An 18,579-nucleotide genomic window follows, 5' to 3' on the forward strand; every position below is an offset into this window, starting at 1 on the left:
TTTTTTTCCACAGTACATGGTATCCTAATCAGATTATTTGAATTTGTATCAAATTTCGAAAATTATTGATAAACAGTTTGCCATTTGGTCATTACTGACCACTCCTCGACAATTGTGTGTAGTACTGTATATATTCTGTCATAAACAGAAATTTTTTCATTTAACCTTGTCTCATATTTTGATAGTATATATATGGTAAGTACAATGAGTGAAAATGTTGCTTGACTTGTATGTACAGTTAGAGACTTCATTATCTCAAAGTCAATATGTATTGCTTGATCATCATGGAGTTCATTGTGTTGCAAATTCTTTTCATGATATACCTGGTAGGTATACCGATGTTTGGATGAGATTTGGAGAATTGCAGTGACAGATATACTGTGAAGGCAAATACGTTTATCTTCTGTTCATAGTAGCATATTGATAGTGACTGGTGTGATATTCTGCTGTCTTTCTTGTTTATCTGTTGGATGTTCCAAGGTGGGCCTTGAATTTTGGTTTGTTGTGCATTCTGAAAAATTTTGGAAATATGGAAGAATGCTGTCTTTCTTATTTTTGTTATTTATACCAACTTTCAGGGAGATTTTTGGCTAATTGATTAGTATAAACTTGGTGAATGGCTTCATCATCATTCAGTATATGTCAGTTTTATCATTTAACTATGATAGCAGTAGTAGAGCAATGAATGATCGAGTTGCATATTAAATTTTTATGATGTTTTGTAAAAGTTTGATGTGCACTTCTATTTTTCTTAATTTGTGGTATATGTACCATACCTTATGAATTATGACTGATCTGAAGTAAATAATTGTACTTTTTGGATTTCAAGTAACAGAAAGCATATTCTTCAGTCCTTTCTTTCTAAGCAGGGTCTTGTGTGGGAAATGCACCACCAATTTGTGACCATATTTTGACATTCTAATTGGAAAAGTGTTAATCAAAGTTTCATGACTCGCAAAATCTAAGCTTTGTAAATACAAAAAGTTTTTTGTAGGCTAGTATTAAGCTAGAAAAATGCGTACAATCCACTATAGTGGCTCAGCTTATTGTTGGCTATATCTGGGAGAAGTTGCTTTCTCTCTGTACTTAGTGTTATATAGAAATGACGTGTTCACCTAATACTGCCAAGCCATGTAGTGGGTCATCACATATGGAGTGTGACAGAAATACTGGCTGACTTGGTGGATGATATGATTGATTGATTGGGTATTTCTGGTGTTGAGAATATTGTTGCATAAGGAATTAGCACAACAGTTGTGAGAATTCAAAAACTTAATTTTCTTCAAGTGGTTGATTTTTATGTGAAAGTAATTCAATGCCATTGCTGCTAATAGGATTAAATATATGGTTGATAGTTGATACCATTTAAAGATGTTATGATAGAGGCAGTAGATGCATTAATTTACTTTTGTACGCAGAATCCTTTATGAACGTTGATCATAAACTGAGTATATGTATGAGTAACTGAGAAGATGTATGTATTTCATCCACCCTATGTAAAATGAAACAGTTCACAGTGATCGATCGATTTTGTATAAAGTGTATTCCAATGCTGTATTACATCTCTGCATCAGTGAGTATGAACTACCAGCAAAACTTGTTGATACCTGAGTTAATTATAGTTATAACTGATGATTTTGATTCTTTCTCTTTAGAAAATATGGAAGTTAATAAATGACCGTATTATACAGTTTTTAGTTTTCTTACTATCACTTGTCCAGACTTTAGAAGTGGCACAAGAACAACTGCACATTTAGTGATGCTAAAGGTATTACCAATACTTTTTAACTTAAGTTGTGCATAATAACTTCACTTTTAGAAATCTCCAGTGCTTGTTTTTGATGTAATACCCATATTTTACATATTATATGAAATAATACATAGTATATATCTTAAAAATGGGTTACTGTACTTCAGCCCATAGGAAATGAAGTGTGCTTATACAAGGTTAAGACATTACCATTAATCCTTAATACAAAACAATGTAATTATTACATTTTGCTTGTATAGATCCCATTTAGAATTCTAATGCTAACTTCATTTTCTTAAGAGAAAGACCAGTATTAAATGTTGATCAAATTTCATTTAATTTTAGAATTTTTTACATTTTTGATGTTTTATTTCTTACACATCGGGGTCATGCTAAAACATAAAATGCTATATTTATTTACAGTTGCAGGTGCATAGGTTCAGTTTATAACCTGACTCATCATAGAAGCATAGCATTTGTCATGTATAGCTTGGGGCTTTCCAAGCAGTATAGTGTGATGAGAACCATACCGTTGGTGTAATAGCAGTTATACAATATGTTATCAAATGTATTACAGCCTAAATATATATATATATATATATATATATATATATATATATATATATATATATATATATATATATATATATATATAAAATAAAATATGATAGTAAATGTTAAACTATTATTATCCATGCATTGTAAATTGTGAAAGCTGTAACCTCACTGACAAGTCATTCCTTATACATTCAATCCATTTCATACCTCATATCATACTCAGCCATTCCACTTCTAAAGCATCGCTTTTTATTTTTCATTTTAAGAACTAATATTTACATCTGCATAACAGGACTACAGTAATTACTTTCAGGCACACTCAGCTTCCACCTCAGCATACAAAGTACCTAAGGCACCACACTTCTTCCCCATTTAAACTTACACTCAAACAGTCCTTAATTCTGTGTACATTTCATTTCCTCCCCTTGCACCTTCTCCCAAACTGTCACCATCGTCTGAAGCTTCTGTTAGGAGTCTGCTACCACATCGGTTTCATCTGTAAAACAGCAGCTTATTCACTTCCGAGGCCCACCAGCTACACCATACTGTGGACTCTCCCCACATTCTAAGATTTAACCTTTACCTCTCTCATTTACCCATCTGTAAACACTAAATAACCAAGGTCAAACTACACCCGTAATGCATATCGTAACTGAGATGACACGTCTTCCCCTCCAACTTACACTTTTGCCTTATCTTCTCTCTAAAAACATTTCAGTTACCCATGATAAACAATATATTCGGTTTATTGATTGAATCCTCAAACAGTGGTACGACCCCTACACCCATTGACCTAAATGCTTTTGTCAGGTAAATCATACAACTATGCACCAAGGTCTTACAGTAGTGCTAAATATTGGTACCATCCAGCTCAATGTTTTAAGATTTTTCAAGAACAAATTCCAGCACAGCATACAGTGAATGCTGCTGTTTAATTCGTTAATTTGTACTTACACGGAATCACAACTTTACGCATAAGTGGTTGGGGCATGCCTTACGTTCGTACAAACATGGGAAGGGGGAGGGGCTTATCCCTGTGCCACGCTTCTAAGCCTCATACTGGGCTGTGGTGTGTTGAGGTGCAGAGCCGACTTGACCGGTTGGTTTGGCTGTGGAAATCAAGTGTCTAGGTTTTTCCCACACTTTTTATATTACCATATTGCAGTACACACCATCGGTTATTCCTGAAAAAATACATGCACTAAATATACATAACACCAAATTTGTACAACGAGTTTTACAATACACCCTACAAAACATTTTCTTTTTATCACAGCCCGTGTACATAACGTATCATATAATACATTTTATATAAACCTACATCTCGCTTCAAGGATCTGACTGCCAGTAATACCCTACGGACTCGCACATGAAATCGCTGTGCACACAACTGTAAAAACGTCTACAAGGAAAAATGTCCAACAGTGTTCCTAGCAGCAGCAACAATATTGCAGCTTCTACAAGGGAACTTCTTTCTTGTGACGAAGTGCTCGAGGCTGGCTCGTCATTCGTAAGTATTCTAAACCACTTTGACGTTACATGTGGGTCTGTATAGACGCCTATGTCAGAGTGTGGACTTGTCTCCGTAATTAGTTCGCGGTGTGTGTTTCATTTTATATTTTAAGAATCGTAGCTGGTTTATGATTATTGCTTCTCGATTCTGTATATACACCTATCAGTAGAATATTTGTATTGATCCTACAAATACAGCGACGTCCAAAACAACAGTTGGCTCATTTCAAAGCAAAGTCAAGATTATAATTGTATTTGGTGACGAAAAAGCAGAAAACTTCTTATTGTAACACATTTTGTAAATGTATTATCAGTTATACCGCATACATATCTTTTACACTGCATTTACAAAAATCTAAAGAATGATATGCAGTAATATTACTCCTGGGGTTTCTAGACCCTATCCAAAATACCATCTAATTTGTGGTTGTATCCTTATGTTTGTGCGTATGTGGACGTGATGTGCTGAACACTATCGACCTGTGTTATCGCTGTTGACCTAACTCATATCCTCCCAACACCTATGTTGACGCGACTGATAACCTCGAGCCGGAGCTTAACCTCTAGCGGGGTGGTGCATGATGGCGCTTCCCAAAGTTAGTGTAAGCCATTTTCTTGACCATATCTATATTTCTGTTTTTTACGATACTCAAAGTGATCTGTTTATGCTGTACAAATATCAGTCAAAAGACACGTAACACCTCTCTCACATCTAGTAGATTATTCCTCCTAGATTGTTCAGGAAGAAGGTTACAATACAATCCCGGCCTGTGGCGCATTTTTTCATCTTTTACTTCTGATTTATCCGTCTATAGTGAATTGTTCATGTACTTTCAGAGGCACAGCGTCAGTTTAGTGGTAAGGACTTGGCAGCGATGGGAAGCCACACTGATTCATCATTATCCCTCAATTCAGTAACTTCTGCTTAAAGTATCCCCCAACCCTAACAAATATAATAGTAACAAAACACATATACATTGAAATAATCTTACAAGTGCTCAATCCGAAACTCCATCCCACCGTACTTACACACATTAGAGGCTACACTCCCCAGACAAACACGGGTTAGTTTCCTCTCTATGCTCTAAGCATCAACCATTGTCAGTAACCGTTTCATCACATCTCAAAACCCTTCATGGCCACGCTGCAAGTTACCACAACGAAGACTCGAGGTACTTAGAATTTAGTTGCATGCACTCTCCGCACGTAGACGCATACACGACATAGCTACACTTCATGACATTTAGTTCCAACCAGTGGACGTGGCCGGCTTCCCGAGCGATGCAGGAGCCTCATCAATATAAAGGGATCTGTTGGGACGGTGTGGCGACGAGAATGGATGGGGGCAGCAAGTATGAGTGTGTACATGTGTATATATGTATATATCTGTGTATGTATATGTATGTATACGTTGAAATGTATAGGTATGTGTATGTGCGAGTGTGGGCGTTTATGTATATACATGTGTATGTGGATGGGTTGGGCTATTCTTTCGTCTGTTTCCTTGCGCTACCTTGCAAACGTGGGAGACAGCGAATAAATGTAATAAAAAATAATTATATATATATATATATATATATATATATATATATATATATATATATATATATATATATATATATATAGGTATTCCCTCAAAGGCCCAGTCCTCTGTTCTTAATGCTACCTCGCTAATGCGGGAAATGGCGAATAGTTTGAAAGAAAAGAAGAAATATATATATATATATATATATATATATATATATATATATATGTGTGTGTGTGTGTGTGTATGTGTGTAAAGGATATCAGATTTGTCTTTATGAATATTATCATTTTCTGATAACCCTCGACTCCAGATGATTTCATACAATTGATTTAGTATTGTGGTGACAGGGAGGAGGTGTTGCTGGACGGTGTAAGCCTCGTCTGGTGATACAGTTAGAGCAAGATCTGCGGGCCGCCCTCACCCATACCTTCTGTCGCCCCAAGACACACGCCGACCACTACGCTCACACGACACCCATTTTAGAGGTCGTTGCATTGTATCTATGACGTGACTGCTGCATTAATGGGCTACTAATGATATTACAATGCAGTAACTTGTGATATTTATTCTGAATATGGATTCTAGAATTGATGAAAATACTGTAAACAAAACTTTTATCAACTATTATTATTTTCCCTTTGTAGCATCTCTAATACTACCAGTGCTATCGGCCATGTTAACGAAGCTTCTATTGAATAGCTCCATTACTGCTACCGTTGTCCTCCTCCTCTCCCTTGTAATATACCTTCCGCCAGCAACATAATGAACATTTCAAGCACCCTATCAACCGTATTTGCACACTTCTTCAGTTCATATGAAGACACTTTATTTGAACCATGAACCTAATTGCTCTTTTAATTGACAATTTACTCCAAATTATTTTTTTGGCCTCCCATATACCTTTTCCTCCATATTCTTCTCAGAGTTGCTTTGCCCCTCCTATTGCTATCTTGTTATTGTAATTTTTTTTCTCTTCTATACCTTTCAAATGCTGGTTGGCTGTCAGTGGCTGAACTTTTTTGTTACAACGGAGACAGAGAACTTCAATACACACAATACAGGAGTAGAGCGATGACAGTCAGTTTGAGTACCGTTTTGTATCTTTCATATAGCAAAGGTTTGATGTGAATGAGGATTAACAACAAGTGGTGTTGTGAGGCAGGTTACTGACACTGATGGCATGCGGGCGGTGGAGGAGACACTAGCACGCTTGGCGGGGTTGGCGCGGCCCTACGGTCTCCTGCTGGCTCTGGTGCAGCATGGCTACCGCCACCTCCTCCAGCACCTCCACTCGCACATCAACAAGCTCCACGCCACCCAAGTGAGAAGCATCCTCGACATAGTTTTCTCAATAATGAAGCGTATGTAACTGGTTGGAGTGTGAAAAGTGGTAAAAGTCTTTATACCATTCTTTTAGTGGAAATATGTGCGACATATTTTTTCTAAATCTTTTTTTGTTTAGAACTATGCATCATTTTTCTTTTTAGGTGCGAAACATACTTTCACAACAAGCGAACCGACCGTTAAAAAAAAAAAGCACTTGTTATTCTGCCAGTTTATACAGTTGATAAACTCAGCACAATCAGAATTTTGAACTAGAGTTTAACAGTGTAACTTATCGATATTCCATCATAATTCAGTACCTTTTATTCTTATCTTGCATAGTTTACAAGGAGGCCGTTTGTCCTGCAGCACACAGCCTGTGTCGTGCCCTAAACAGGCTAAACCTTTAGTATTTTCAGCACCCCATTTTTCTATGCTAGGTTAGATTAGGTTGGTACCTACCTAACTTCAAAAAACGTTTGGGGAGAATTATTTAATTGATCCAAAACATTTTATTAACTAGTATGGTTAGTATGAAGTTCAGATGCTACACATGAATAATCTTATGACAAACAGGCGATGTTGGAGCAAACTACCAACCCATACGGACGGCTGCGGGAGGAGAGGATTCGCTCGCTAGAACTTGAGACTCTGAATAGAACCCTTACTCGTCACTTGGAGGAGGCGGACTGTGACCGTTCGGCTCGCAAGGACGAGCTAGCCAAGGTGAGGGTCAGCTGGGGGTGAATGGCACCAGGTTGCAAACGGCAGAAGTTGCTTGTGAGTTAGGATTGTAAGGTTCAGTTGGCGGTCAGGAAGAAAATAGCCATCGAGAGGTAGGCTGTTGGTCAGGTTATGATCGGTAAGGTGAGGGTCGATTAAATGTATATAAGGCGGAGATAAGTTGAAATTCAGTTTAGCAAGAGGTTACATAGTCTCACTAGACCGGGCGGAAGCAGTCAGGTCAAAGGCCAGTGGCATCGAGGTAGTATCGAAGATTACGGTTTAATGAAAATAAGGGAGTTGTTAAGAGTCTAGTAAAGATGAGTGTCTTGTAAATACGTCAGCGTAATGAAAATGTGCGTCAGTTGAAGATGATCTCGTGAAGATTGTAGTTGAGTGAAGATAAAGTTGTAGGGAAGATGAGTATGGTGGATGAATGATGCAGTAAAAGGAAACTTACAATGTGAACACAAGAATCAGATTAATCAAAGTAATTCTTAAACTTAGATCTAAGTCATATCTCACAGGTTTTAATCCTTACACGTACAACAGCTGGAGGTCCTCCTCGGTGAGGAGCGACGACGCGGCCTGTGCCTGGAGGACGAGAAACGGAGGCTGGAGGCTGACCTACTCGAGGTGAGGGTGTGGTGAAGGCTTTGTCTCCCTAGAGTTAATGAGAGGATGTTAGTGCTTATTTGTTGGAGAGGATGAAGGAGCGACCTGTAACATATAATGGGATAAAGATGAACATGCGAGAGCCAGAAGGTGTTTTAAGCTTTCCTGCTGGAGGTAAAGACATTCACAATCTTACACAAACACTGGGAGTTCATTATTAGGCTATTACCGTTGCGTTTCAGAGATGTAAGTCTGGTTATGAAACAAAATAGAATGTTCGTCTTTATTTGATCAGACAGATAACACTGATTAGAGTTAAGACAGTCTTTAACTTTGAAGAGATGATATGCGGTCCAGTAGCCAATGGAGCACGACAGTATGACCCTTTGTGACGATGGTGTTTATGTATGTGAAGTGGTGTTTTCTATTACAACAAACTTAGGACACAAACTATCGAGAAAATGTCAGTTACCTGACTTAGGTTGTTGATTACAGAATAAATCGTGTAGAAAATTATGTCAAATTTTAGTGGTGACTTCTATGTTTGACCTGTATCACCTGAGTGTGTGTTATGGTGTTGTATGACCTGTGCAGGCTACGGTGGAGGCCGGAGCGCTGAGGAGGAAGCTGGCAACATTCATTGGTGAGGACGGTCCTGCCTCAGACCCGCAGCTTCTCAAGATCGCCCTCCAAAAGTGCAGGTCAGACGAGTCAGCCTGCTGCTCATTTTTCCATGCTATATGCCTTCCTTGGGGTGATAAAGGTGAGGGAGCACAGAGATGGAGATGTGAACTACACGATTTATACGTCTCACTTTCCCTACTTGCTACGAACATCTTTTTTGGTACGATTGAACTTTTTGATATTTTTCTCATTTCCAAAATTCCTCTTAGAAGTTCCATTTATGGTCTAAATATATACAAAATATATTAGTGTCGTGTCTTAAAATTATAGTCATATTCCCGCATGTTCTCACGTTTGGTTAAAACCATTGGCACATTGTGGAAAATTTCTGTATTCTGTCAAGAGCATCATAATAAGGGCGGATGCGTTAAGAGTATGTGGTGGTATGGGTGAGTGGTCTAATGTTAACGTGGGAGAACGCCAGCGATGTGTACTGACACTACTTTAATTCTGCCGTATATCCAGATGTTTAAGTCTAGCTTAGAGAATCGACTGTCATAATGATATAGGTCATTTATCATCTATTGCTGAGGAGATGAACTCTGTCATTATTGTAAATTAGATCTTGCATTTCTGATTACAGTGCTTATTAATATTCTTATCCTGGTATTGAGGGCAACATAGAAACTGGAGATACGAGTGTTTATGGTGGAGAGTCGAGAGGGAACGAATTGCTGTTAAATAGGACAAATCTTACGTTATAGATATTCTGCAGACGTGGCGAAATTAATTCAGGGAAGTACATAACGTAATGACAGTTCCAAATCTGTAAGGGAAGTTGTAACCGAGTTATTATATAACGATAGTGTAAGGATATAAGGTGTCCTTAATTTTGTAGTATCTTTAGTGATATATTTGCACTGAAGAAAATAATTTTGCTGATGATAATCGCTGTAAGTTGACCACTCTTTGATGTGGATAATGAGCTGTGAGTCTGTGTGGGCGCTTGCCAGGGAGGACCTGAGCGTTAAAACGCGGCTGCTGCTTGAGATGGAGCGGCAGTACCGGGAGGTGGTGCCACGAGCTGACTACGATCGCCAGCAGCGTCGCCTTACCGCCCTCACCAACACCCACAAACACCTCACTCACGCCCACGATCTCCTGAAGGAGCAACATGAGACCATCCTCTGTAAGTGGCGGCTCCTTATCCATTCCTTCCTCAGTACAGGAATGGAAAAGTTAATCAATAGACTAAACATTAGAATAAATCGCCCCACAGTGTAGTTTGACGAAAAGGCAGTTTAAGCATATAAAATGACAATATATATTTCAAAGAAATCTTCTGTGTTTGATAAGACGTATATCTTCAAAACAGACAGGAACCTTTCAACAGAAAAATCCGTTACATACCAACAGGTCTTTTTTTCTCTCAAACTCATGCGTTCCCGTGTGACCCAATTCTGCCGGTTCTCGAGCCGGTCGAAATTGGGAACCAGAAATAGAGAGAGAGAGGGATATCTATTTTTCCCCCAGGTACTCAGGAGGCGCTGGTGACGGAAAGGGACCGGCTGAGTCAGGAGAACCAGGCCCTACGACGGGCAGCCACGCCTAGACCAGACTGGAACAGGTCAGTTGATCACTGTCATACTGAAGACGTTATACGACAGAAAAAAAGTCATTCTTGTATATACCCTTTTAATTGCAGCAGCAGTAGCAGCGCTACATTCACCACCATGATCATCACACAATACACCACCACAACAACAACCCCACACACTCAATTTAACCTAACCTTCCTCCTCAACACCAAACATTGCATGTCTCCCTCAATCACATCTCTTACCGCATCCCTGTTTACCTTTTCTCCACGTTTTCATTTTCCTCTTTCTTACTTTGTTATGCCATCCCGTCTCCTTTCCTTTTTACATCCCATCCTGCGCGTCTGTCACTCTGCCGTCTCACTGTGTACCCTCCCCTCCCGCTGGCCCAGGGTGGCGGAGTATGTGGAGGGCGGCATCGGCCGCTGGCGGGAGGTCTCCAGCGGCAAGACCACCGACCAGCTGGTAGACGTCCTCATCTCGGAGCTGACGGGCGCCCAGCTCTCCTCCGCCGCCAGCGAACTCATCGACTGTAAGGTTAGTACACACACACACACACACACACACACACACACACAGGTATTTGACTATATAATGCAGGATAATAACCTTTCCATACTTCACATCCTGGACTAAAAGGACACACACACAAACCTAATTTCTACCTATACACTTTGAACATTAATTACTATGTCGTAAAACTATAAGAAATTTAGTTTCAAGAATCAAGTTACGACGCTGGGCGCTTTTCGCTCTATGACGACAGGGGATGGAGGCAGGGGTACCGGCCTACCTGCGTTACGAGGGATGCGTCAGGAACCGTCGACTGGGAAAGAGGGACCTGATCCTCATTGTGGACGACATCTGGCGGGAGAAGAGGAGGCTGGCCAGCAAGGACTCTATGGAGGTCTTCGTCGACCAGTACTTCAGGGAGAGGTAGGCCAGTCATGCAAAGTGTCGCTGCTAAAACTGATGCATAAAAATCCTCTCCCTGACCAGCTTTATGAACATGCTGGACAAAAGCACCATTTTTTCTATGCTTTCCTAAGCTAACTTAGAATAAAACCTATCAAACAGGATAATTAGAAGGCCGAAAACGACGTGTTTCACATTTCCAACATTGTAAATTCTTAATGTAACATTGGATAAAACTTATGGTCAAGTTTCCCGCATGAGTGATGATGATGAACAGCTGATGGCCACTTGCTTTACATTGTCATCTGCTGCAGGAGTCTGAAACTCACTGAGGTGTCCATTGACATTTAGACTAGCTACAATACCTCTGTCTGCTGTGTTCTGTCTGTCTCTAAGCTCTTATTAACTTGAACTGAATTTTCCACGACAGGCACTTGGCACTTGATCTGGCGTTTTCTGAGGTAATTTATGATGTTTTCGTCAAATTTCAGGGTTACCAGCAGTGTGTTCAGAGTTCTAAAAGTACTGATACTGTTCATGAAGGATCTGTATAGCTTTGATTATCTCCACGTCCCAGAACATTCAATAGACGCTTACGTTCTTCACTGCTGAGCTCTTGGCAGATCAGACACATACTGTTCTGTTTCATATGATGATATATTTCGCTTAATACACAAAATCCTACTCAGTTTGTGGAGCCTCTAAGCACGCACTGCTCTGGTGGATTCTTCAAAAAGCTCTAAGCTCTCGGTCTACAGAGCGTTAAAAAACAAAGGTGCTTTTGTCCGATTTGTCAATATGTAGAATTTGGTCCCTTGTACATTATACATTAGTAAATACTAGCCTTTGATGTAGTACCCGACACGGTGTGGCATCCCAGAATTGTGCCTTCTTTATAAACTCGCCTAGCTAAGACCCAGCCCATGGTGCAGGTACCACCTGGAGGAGGTGCGAGCTGAGTGGTGCTACTCCTTGGCTGACGCCTGCCAGCGACTGGCGCACGAGGAACAGGTTAGCCAACCGCTACGTTACCAGAACATGCCGCTGCTGACGCCCACCTGTATACTTCCTCACACATTCGGACACACACACCCACCACAACAAACACAGTTCAAATATCCACTCCTTAAACTGCCTCAGACATGCCTATATTTACCTTTGCACATAATCAGACATACCATTGGGCAACCTGCTCTTGTTGTTGCTTTCCTTTAAGCTCTCGTGTTATATCAAGGTTCCCTGCCTATAAGTGGTATTGTTAAACGCAGGTTCACTTGTGCGCAAGAGAGAAAAAACGACGCAAAAGATATATTTTCAGAATAATCGTGGTGCAGTACTCTAAAGGAACGTTGGTGTTGTTTGTTGGTCAGATTGGTCTCTTCTGGGGCATCCTATGTGGCCAGGTGGAGGAGCAGGTGTACCACCATCAGGTCGACAGTGTCAAGGCCCTCTACGCCGCCCTCAGGAGCCGTGACCCAGAGGATAAGGTTAGTGTTGCCCTCTCTCGTCATCCTCCTCACAAGACAACCTCGCATGTTCCATAGTATTTTCCTTGGTGGCGACCTCATATGGCGCAGTGACTGTGCCAGCAGTGAATATCTTATCCAAGGAACATCCCGTGCATTTGCACATAATACTGATCACTATTTACAGCCACTTTAATAGGATAACCAGCCCCACATTTCTAACTGAATATGCATTTCGTGCACTAATCTGACATTTCCAGGTCGCAAGTAACAGCCCCCAGGATGCTGGTTGTCCGACAGCCTAAACAATTTGTATAATCACAAAAGAACTCGTTGTCGTTGGCCTATGAAATTTTCTTTCGTATAAAATGTATATAGAAGCCGAAGAGTGACTTGTATCAGGTACTGTAGGCTTTGAGTTGCAGTAGAAGCAACGACAGAGAGAAACGGTTGCAAACACCGGAAATTGTAAGAAAAATGTTTTACGAAAATGCAAGAACTGCAGTGTGGATCTTCGGCAGCAGGGTGTGGTGAGCCGCGAAGTGTTGAGGGCTGCCATCAAGGCCGTCTTCCCCGTCAAGTCCGATAACAACGTACAAGTTCTCATGGACATAGCGGGGCGATCAGCCTCTCTCAAAGATCCTTCAGTTCTCAAGTACCACAACCTCTTCTCTCAGGTAAACTCATTTCCATCACAAGAGATAATCTGTTCTGTTCCCCAGGTTACCAGTTGCTGGGTTGTCCGGGTAATATGGTAAATCTCTGCTGATATATTAACAGTCAGACAAGGAATCAAGTATCAATCCCGATAGGCGAGGTTAATATTTAATTTTCAAAATCACGCTCTTCATTATGTGAAATGAAACCTACTTTTGCATGGAAAACTTTGATACACAAAATACTCCTGACGGATGAACTGCTTGTTTCAGCTGTTCGTGCTGATATACAAACTTCTAAGGAGGCGATAAAGTGCCTTGTGAGGGTAAGGTGTTCGTCTATTTCTAGGGTAGCTCTGGAGCCAGGACTCCGCTGGTGGCCGAAGTGCTCCAGCAAGCCCGCGATGAACAGGACTCTTACATTCAGGAAGTGCTGGACGAACTTGGTTACTCCGCCATGGACGTCGCCGTCAACGAACTGAGTCGCGCTTTCACCATGGTCGATCCCAGGATAGGTGGGTCTTGAGTTGCCGTAGGATGAATACACAACCACGGTAGACTAGTAGGACGGGAGTATCCTGGTTTATCCCTAAGGTGAGTGACCAGTTATGGACTAGGTGGAGTAAACTTAAAATAACCGAGTCTAGAGTTATCTCAGGATAGGTACTTACCAACGGTTAACTTGGGGATATCTTAGTCTAGGTAGTCACAAGGATATGCCTGCATTTGCTGACCCCACGACAGTAATCAAACGCTGCATCAAAAAATGCTTCCCAACTGCTGACGTTCGCTATATCGAAGCTCTTATTTAGATATGTTTATTTTCAACGTACAATCACTTTCGCCTTAGAGATTTGTTTTTTCTCTTCTACACTGTAATTCCATACTGATCAAATTAAGCAAGTATCACTGTGCCACATATAAAATCACATGCCCCATGTTACACGTGCCACATGTATGATCTACCGTAGTTTTTTTTTTTTTTTTTTTTTTTTGCTTTGTCGCTGTGTCCCGCGTTTGCGAGGTAGCGCAAGGAAACAGACGAAAGAAATGGCCCAACCCACCCCCATACACATGTATATACATACGTCCACACACGCAAATATGCATACCTACACAGCTTTCCATGGTTTACCCCAGACGCTTCACATGCCCTGATTCAATCCACTGACAGCACATCAACCCCGGTATACCACATCGACCCAATTCACTCTATTCCTTGCCCTCCTTTCACCCTCCTGTATGTTCAGGCCCCGATCACACAAAATCTTTTTCACTCCATCTTTCCACCTCCAATTTGGTCTCCCTCTTCTCCTCGTTCCCTCCACCTCCGACACATATATCCTCTTGGTCAATCTTTCCTCACTCATTCTCTCCATGTGCCCGAACCATTTCAAAACACCCTCTTCTGCTCTCTCAACCACGCTCTTTTTATTTCCACACATCTCTCTTACCCTTACGTTACTTACTCGATCAAACCACCTCACACCACACATTGTCCTCAAACATCTCATTTCCAGCACATCCATCCTCCTGCGCACAACTCTATCCACAGCCCACGCCTCGCAACCATACAACATTGTTGGAACCACTATTCCTTCAAACATACCCATTTTTGCTTTCCGAGATAATGTTCTCGACTTCCACACATTCTTCAAGGCTCCCAGAATTTTCGCCCCGTAGTATGAACTTGTTTTATATCCTTCCAAAATCAAGACTCGCCTTAGTTTAACTGCACGACTCAACAACGACAGTGTGACGCAGGGTATATAATGGCCTGGCCTTTGATTTGATCAAATCACAGTCTCCGGCCTCCATACCGTCATATTCATAGGTTAGATCGTCGTGCCCAAGAGGTTTAAGAAGCGAGTTTTTAGATATCGATAAAACAAGAGACAAAGAGTTGCACAGCACAGTCTCGAATGCGACAAAGCAGGTATTCGATTAACCAGCCCCCGATTTCTAATACGTGAGGGATGTATTACTGTTGGTTCTCTGTGACTAATCGTTAGGGAAAGATGCAAGCAGATACCCTCTTTTTAGCGTTCATATGTCTGTACTATCTATGACCTGTCTCAGGTCTGGCTTATGTGTTAGGAAAGGTGTTCAAACTGATCAGTCACAACTAGTGCTTGTTTGCTATCGACCTGACCCACATACGGCGTGTTGTGTAAATGACCTTGTGTATAAAGCCTGTTCCGTGATCTGACCAAAAGAAAGCTTTGCCAAATATGAACAAGCAAATAGTACGTACGATATATGAGATTTCCTCTTTTTGACCTCTTATTTGCATGATCCCAACAGGTGTGGCTTTACTTATACACGCCCATGTCTGTGTGTGGCTTGACACATATTAGTTTACCCTATGTGAGGCTTAACCCATATTGATAGACTTGCCCTGTGTGATTACTATTTGCTTGTTAGTGGGAGAGAGTTTTGCACTTGTGTTACCCTCTCTCTCTCTCAACTTTATATATATGTACCATGTCTACTCATTCTAGATGGATATGTGTGTAGTTTGACCCCCTATTGGATAGCCGTGTCTGCAATCTGATACAGGCTTAAACTGTCTTCCAGAGCAACGTCAGCTAGATGCCTACCTGGAGTGGGTGTTTAATACGACCAAGGACCAGCTCAAGTCCATCTCTCCCATACCACTCCCTCTGCTGGCGGCTAGGCTGCAGACTGGCCATATCGTCAGAGTTGGCTCTCGAACCTGAGCATCGAGCCCATACAAAGGAATACAAAGGATTTCAAATAAAAACAGACCATTAGATCCTTTCGAGGCTGTTTGTGATAGTGACAAGTATCAGGAACTCACAGATTTGTGTGGTTTGTGTGGTGAAAGTTAGAAGACATACAGATGATTCAAAGAGAATGTCCTGCAAATTGTCATTTTGTCTCTGGAGGCGCAAACACTGAAAGTCATGGGCTTAAGAGAAATATTTACCAAGTCTGTCCTTAAACGTACCTTTCAACCAACCACTCTACTTGGCAAACCGTTACTTATGTTAACAGTTCTGTTGAAGAAAAAGTACTTCGCTTCGTTCGAGGTAAATCGTTTGCTCATGAGTAAACTCAGACGAATTAAGTCCTAGGTAATTTGATAGGTCAAGATTATCAAAGCCATTGATCATTTTGAGTAATTGCATTAGATCACTTTTCAACTTTCTTTCCTCTAAGTTTAGTAGATTCAAGTCGTATAACCTCATCTTGTAGGATTTGTTTCTCAGTCCGGTCATTATCTTGGTTGCTCGACGCTGTACTCCCCCCCCCCCCCCTCTCTCTCTCTCTCTCTCTCTCTCTCTCTCTCTCTCTCTCTCTCTCTCTCTCTCTCTCAGGTAGAATGACCAACACTGAACACAGATATTCAAGATGTTTATGAGCCAATAAGCTGTAAAGAGCAATGATGATTTCCTTGGACTTGCCACTAATGGGCCCAGTTCATCAGTGTGTTTATATAAAGTCAGTTTGAAGCTGTGGACATTCAAGTTTAATTGTAGATTTATTACCCAGCTTTGTATCATCAGTGAATTTTGATAACTTGCAATGCAGCTCATTATCAAAATATATGAGAAAGAGAACTGGTCCCAAGACTTATCCTTGTGGCACTCCACTTGTTACGTCTAACCATAGTATCACAGAATACCATAGAAATTTTACCTCTGATTTTTATTATACTTTACAACTATCTCGAAGACCTGAAAATTATAAAGAAAAATATCTAAAAAAAAAAGTTGTCATCTTGAAAGACTTAAGTAAATGGTCTGTCAAGGATCCGCACTAGCAACTGCTATATCGTTAGTGCAAAGAATTAAGATAGCGCATGTTGAATTGTGTTTTTAACATTATATCTTTCTAATATGCTGCTAACATTACCTGAATACTAGAGTAATACATTAGACTGATATAACCGTGGCGCCTGCATTAACGTTAGCCTTAGTTGTTTTTTAATGTGGATAGAAGATGAATTTGTTTAAAGAAAAGTACATCTGTATCTTTAAAACACTCTTTGTATGAAGAAATTGTATCATATGTTTTACATACAATATGAATATTTGATGTGGTTATCTTTAATTTCTTTGTTCTCATAAGAAAAGCGAATAAATCAACACTGGATTAGAATTTAAAATCATTCAGTGAAGCTAAATAATTAGAACGCTAGCATACCCATGTAATTCAACTTTTCAGACTTGAGCCCATCTTAATATGTCATCTGGCCAAATATGATCTCTATCCAACACTTTAGCTAGGATGCAGAGACTATGCAGTACTAATCCATTGCCTAATAAAGTATCTGTGGTAACTAATCCTTTTAATGTAAGGACACGGGCATTTTGTATACCACTCTACCTAAAATTAGGCTCAAGGGACAGACATAGTATACTTTTATGTCTTCGAAGAATGATAGAATTGCGCACAGTCGCTTGAAGGTGAACTGGAATACGGCAGCGTATTAAGAAGGACATTTTGGATTGGGGGATCCAGTGGGAAGGTGACCCTGAGGCTGACATCACAAAAGAGGTGTTTGGCAAAAGATCCTGGTGGAGGCAATGATGGAGGACACGAAGGGACAACGGACAGTAAGCATGATGTCAGAACAACCGGCAACAGGGACGAAGTCAGCACTGGGACATCCATCAGTGGGTGCGTGTGCTGACCAGGATACCAAAAGAAAACAAGAAATTGGGAAAAAGGTTAAATGGGAGGAATCGAAGGCGACAACCATCCATGTCATTAGTGGTGTCAAGGTGAGCTGTCATGTAGCAGTCGACGGCAGATGGCCTTTATTTTATTACGGTCTTCATTGGTGACTTCAACTTCCTGCATAGCTTCAGTTCACTGGATCTCAGCGACACTTTCTTGCAGTAACACCACTGGACCTCGGCAACCCTTCCTCTCTCCTGTAGGAGCGCCGTGTGACGCCGACAACGCTCCCGTCCTCCTCAACATGCTCCATCTCCATAGGACTGCTACCTGCCTCATTTTTCACCTGACCTTGCACCAGCAGGAGCTTCACGCCCTTATATACATATGAGGTTAGATTAGATTTGGTTGAGTATAACTCACCCTAATCTAACCTCATCCAACATCCTAACCTATCCTAGAAAAACGTCCGAGGGTCAAGATTTCGGGCGATCAGAGATGATATTATAGAAATATAGCTCAAAACCAATAAAAGATTAAAAGAAAATGTTAATCTGTGGAATGAATGAATAGCACCTTCAGCCTCGGTATTGTTTTCGCTGAACTTTTGGTTCGCTGGATCGTGTTTGTGATGTACACACTGCCTGGCGCCTCCCAGCTTACT

General features: G+C 40.8%; 1 protein-coding gene across 1 annotated transcript; it reads left to right on the forward strand.

The window, feature by feature from the left end:
* The first annotated feature begins 6,425 nt into the window (after positions 1 to 6,425).
* LOC139759908 (translin-associated factor X-interacting protein 1-like) lies at positions 6,426 to 16,533 on the forward strand. Its single transcript, XM_071682485.1, has 13 exons — positions 6,426 to 6,669; positions 7,248 to 7,397; positions 7,947 to 8,030; positions 8,604 to 8,710; positions 9,647 to 9,822; positions 10,167 to 10,260; positions 10,624 to 10,768; positions 10,998 to 11,167; positions 12,079 to 12,157; positions 12,517 to 12,633; positions 13,137 to 13,289; positions 13,618 to 13,783; positions 15,846 to 16,533. The coding sequence occupies exons 1-13, from the start codon at positions 6,529 to 6,531 to the stop codon at positions 15,986 to 15,988; spliced, it is 1,725 nt and encodes a 574-aa protein (XP_071538586.1). The 5' UTR covers positions 6,426 to 6,528; the 3' UTR covers positions 15,989 to 16,533.
* Positions 16,534 to 18,579: the final 2,046 nt, after the last annotated feature.

This window comes from Panulirus ornatus, chromosome 3, assembly GCF_036320965.1.
Source record: "Panulirus ornatus isolate Po-2019 chromosome 3, ASM3632096v1, whole genome shotgun sequence".
NCBI classification, from domain to species: domain Eukaryota; kingdom Metazoa; phylum Arthropoda; class Malacostraca; order Decapoda; family Palinuridae; genus Panulirus; species Panulirus ornatus.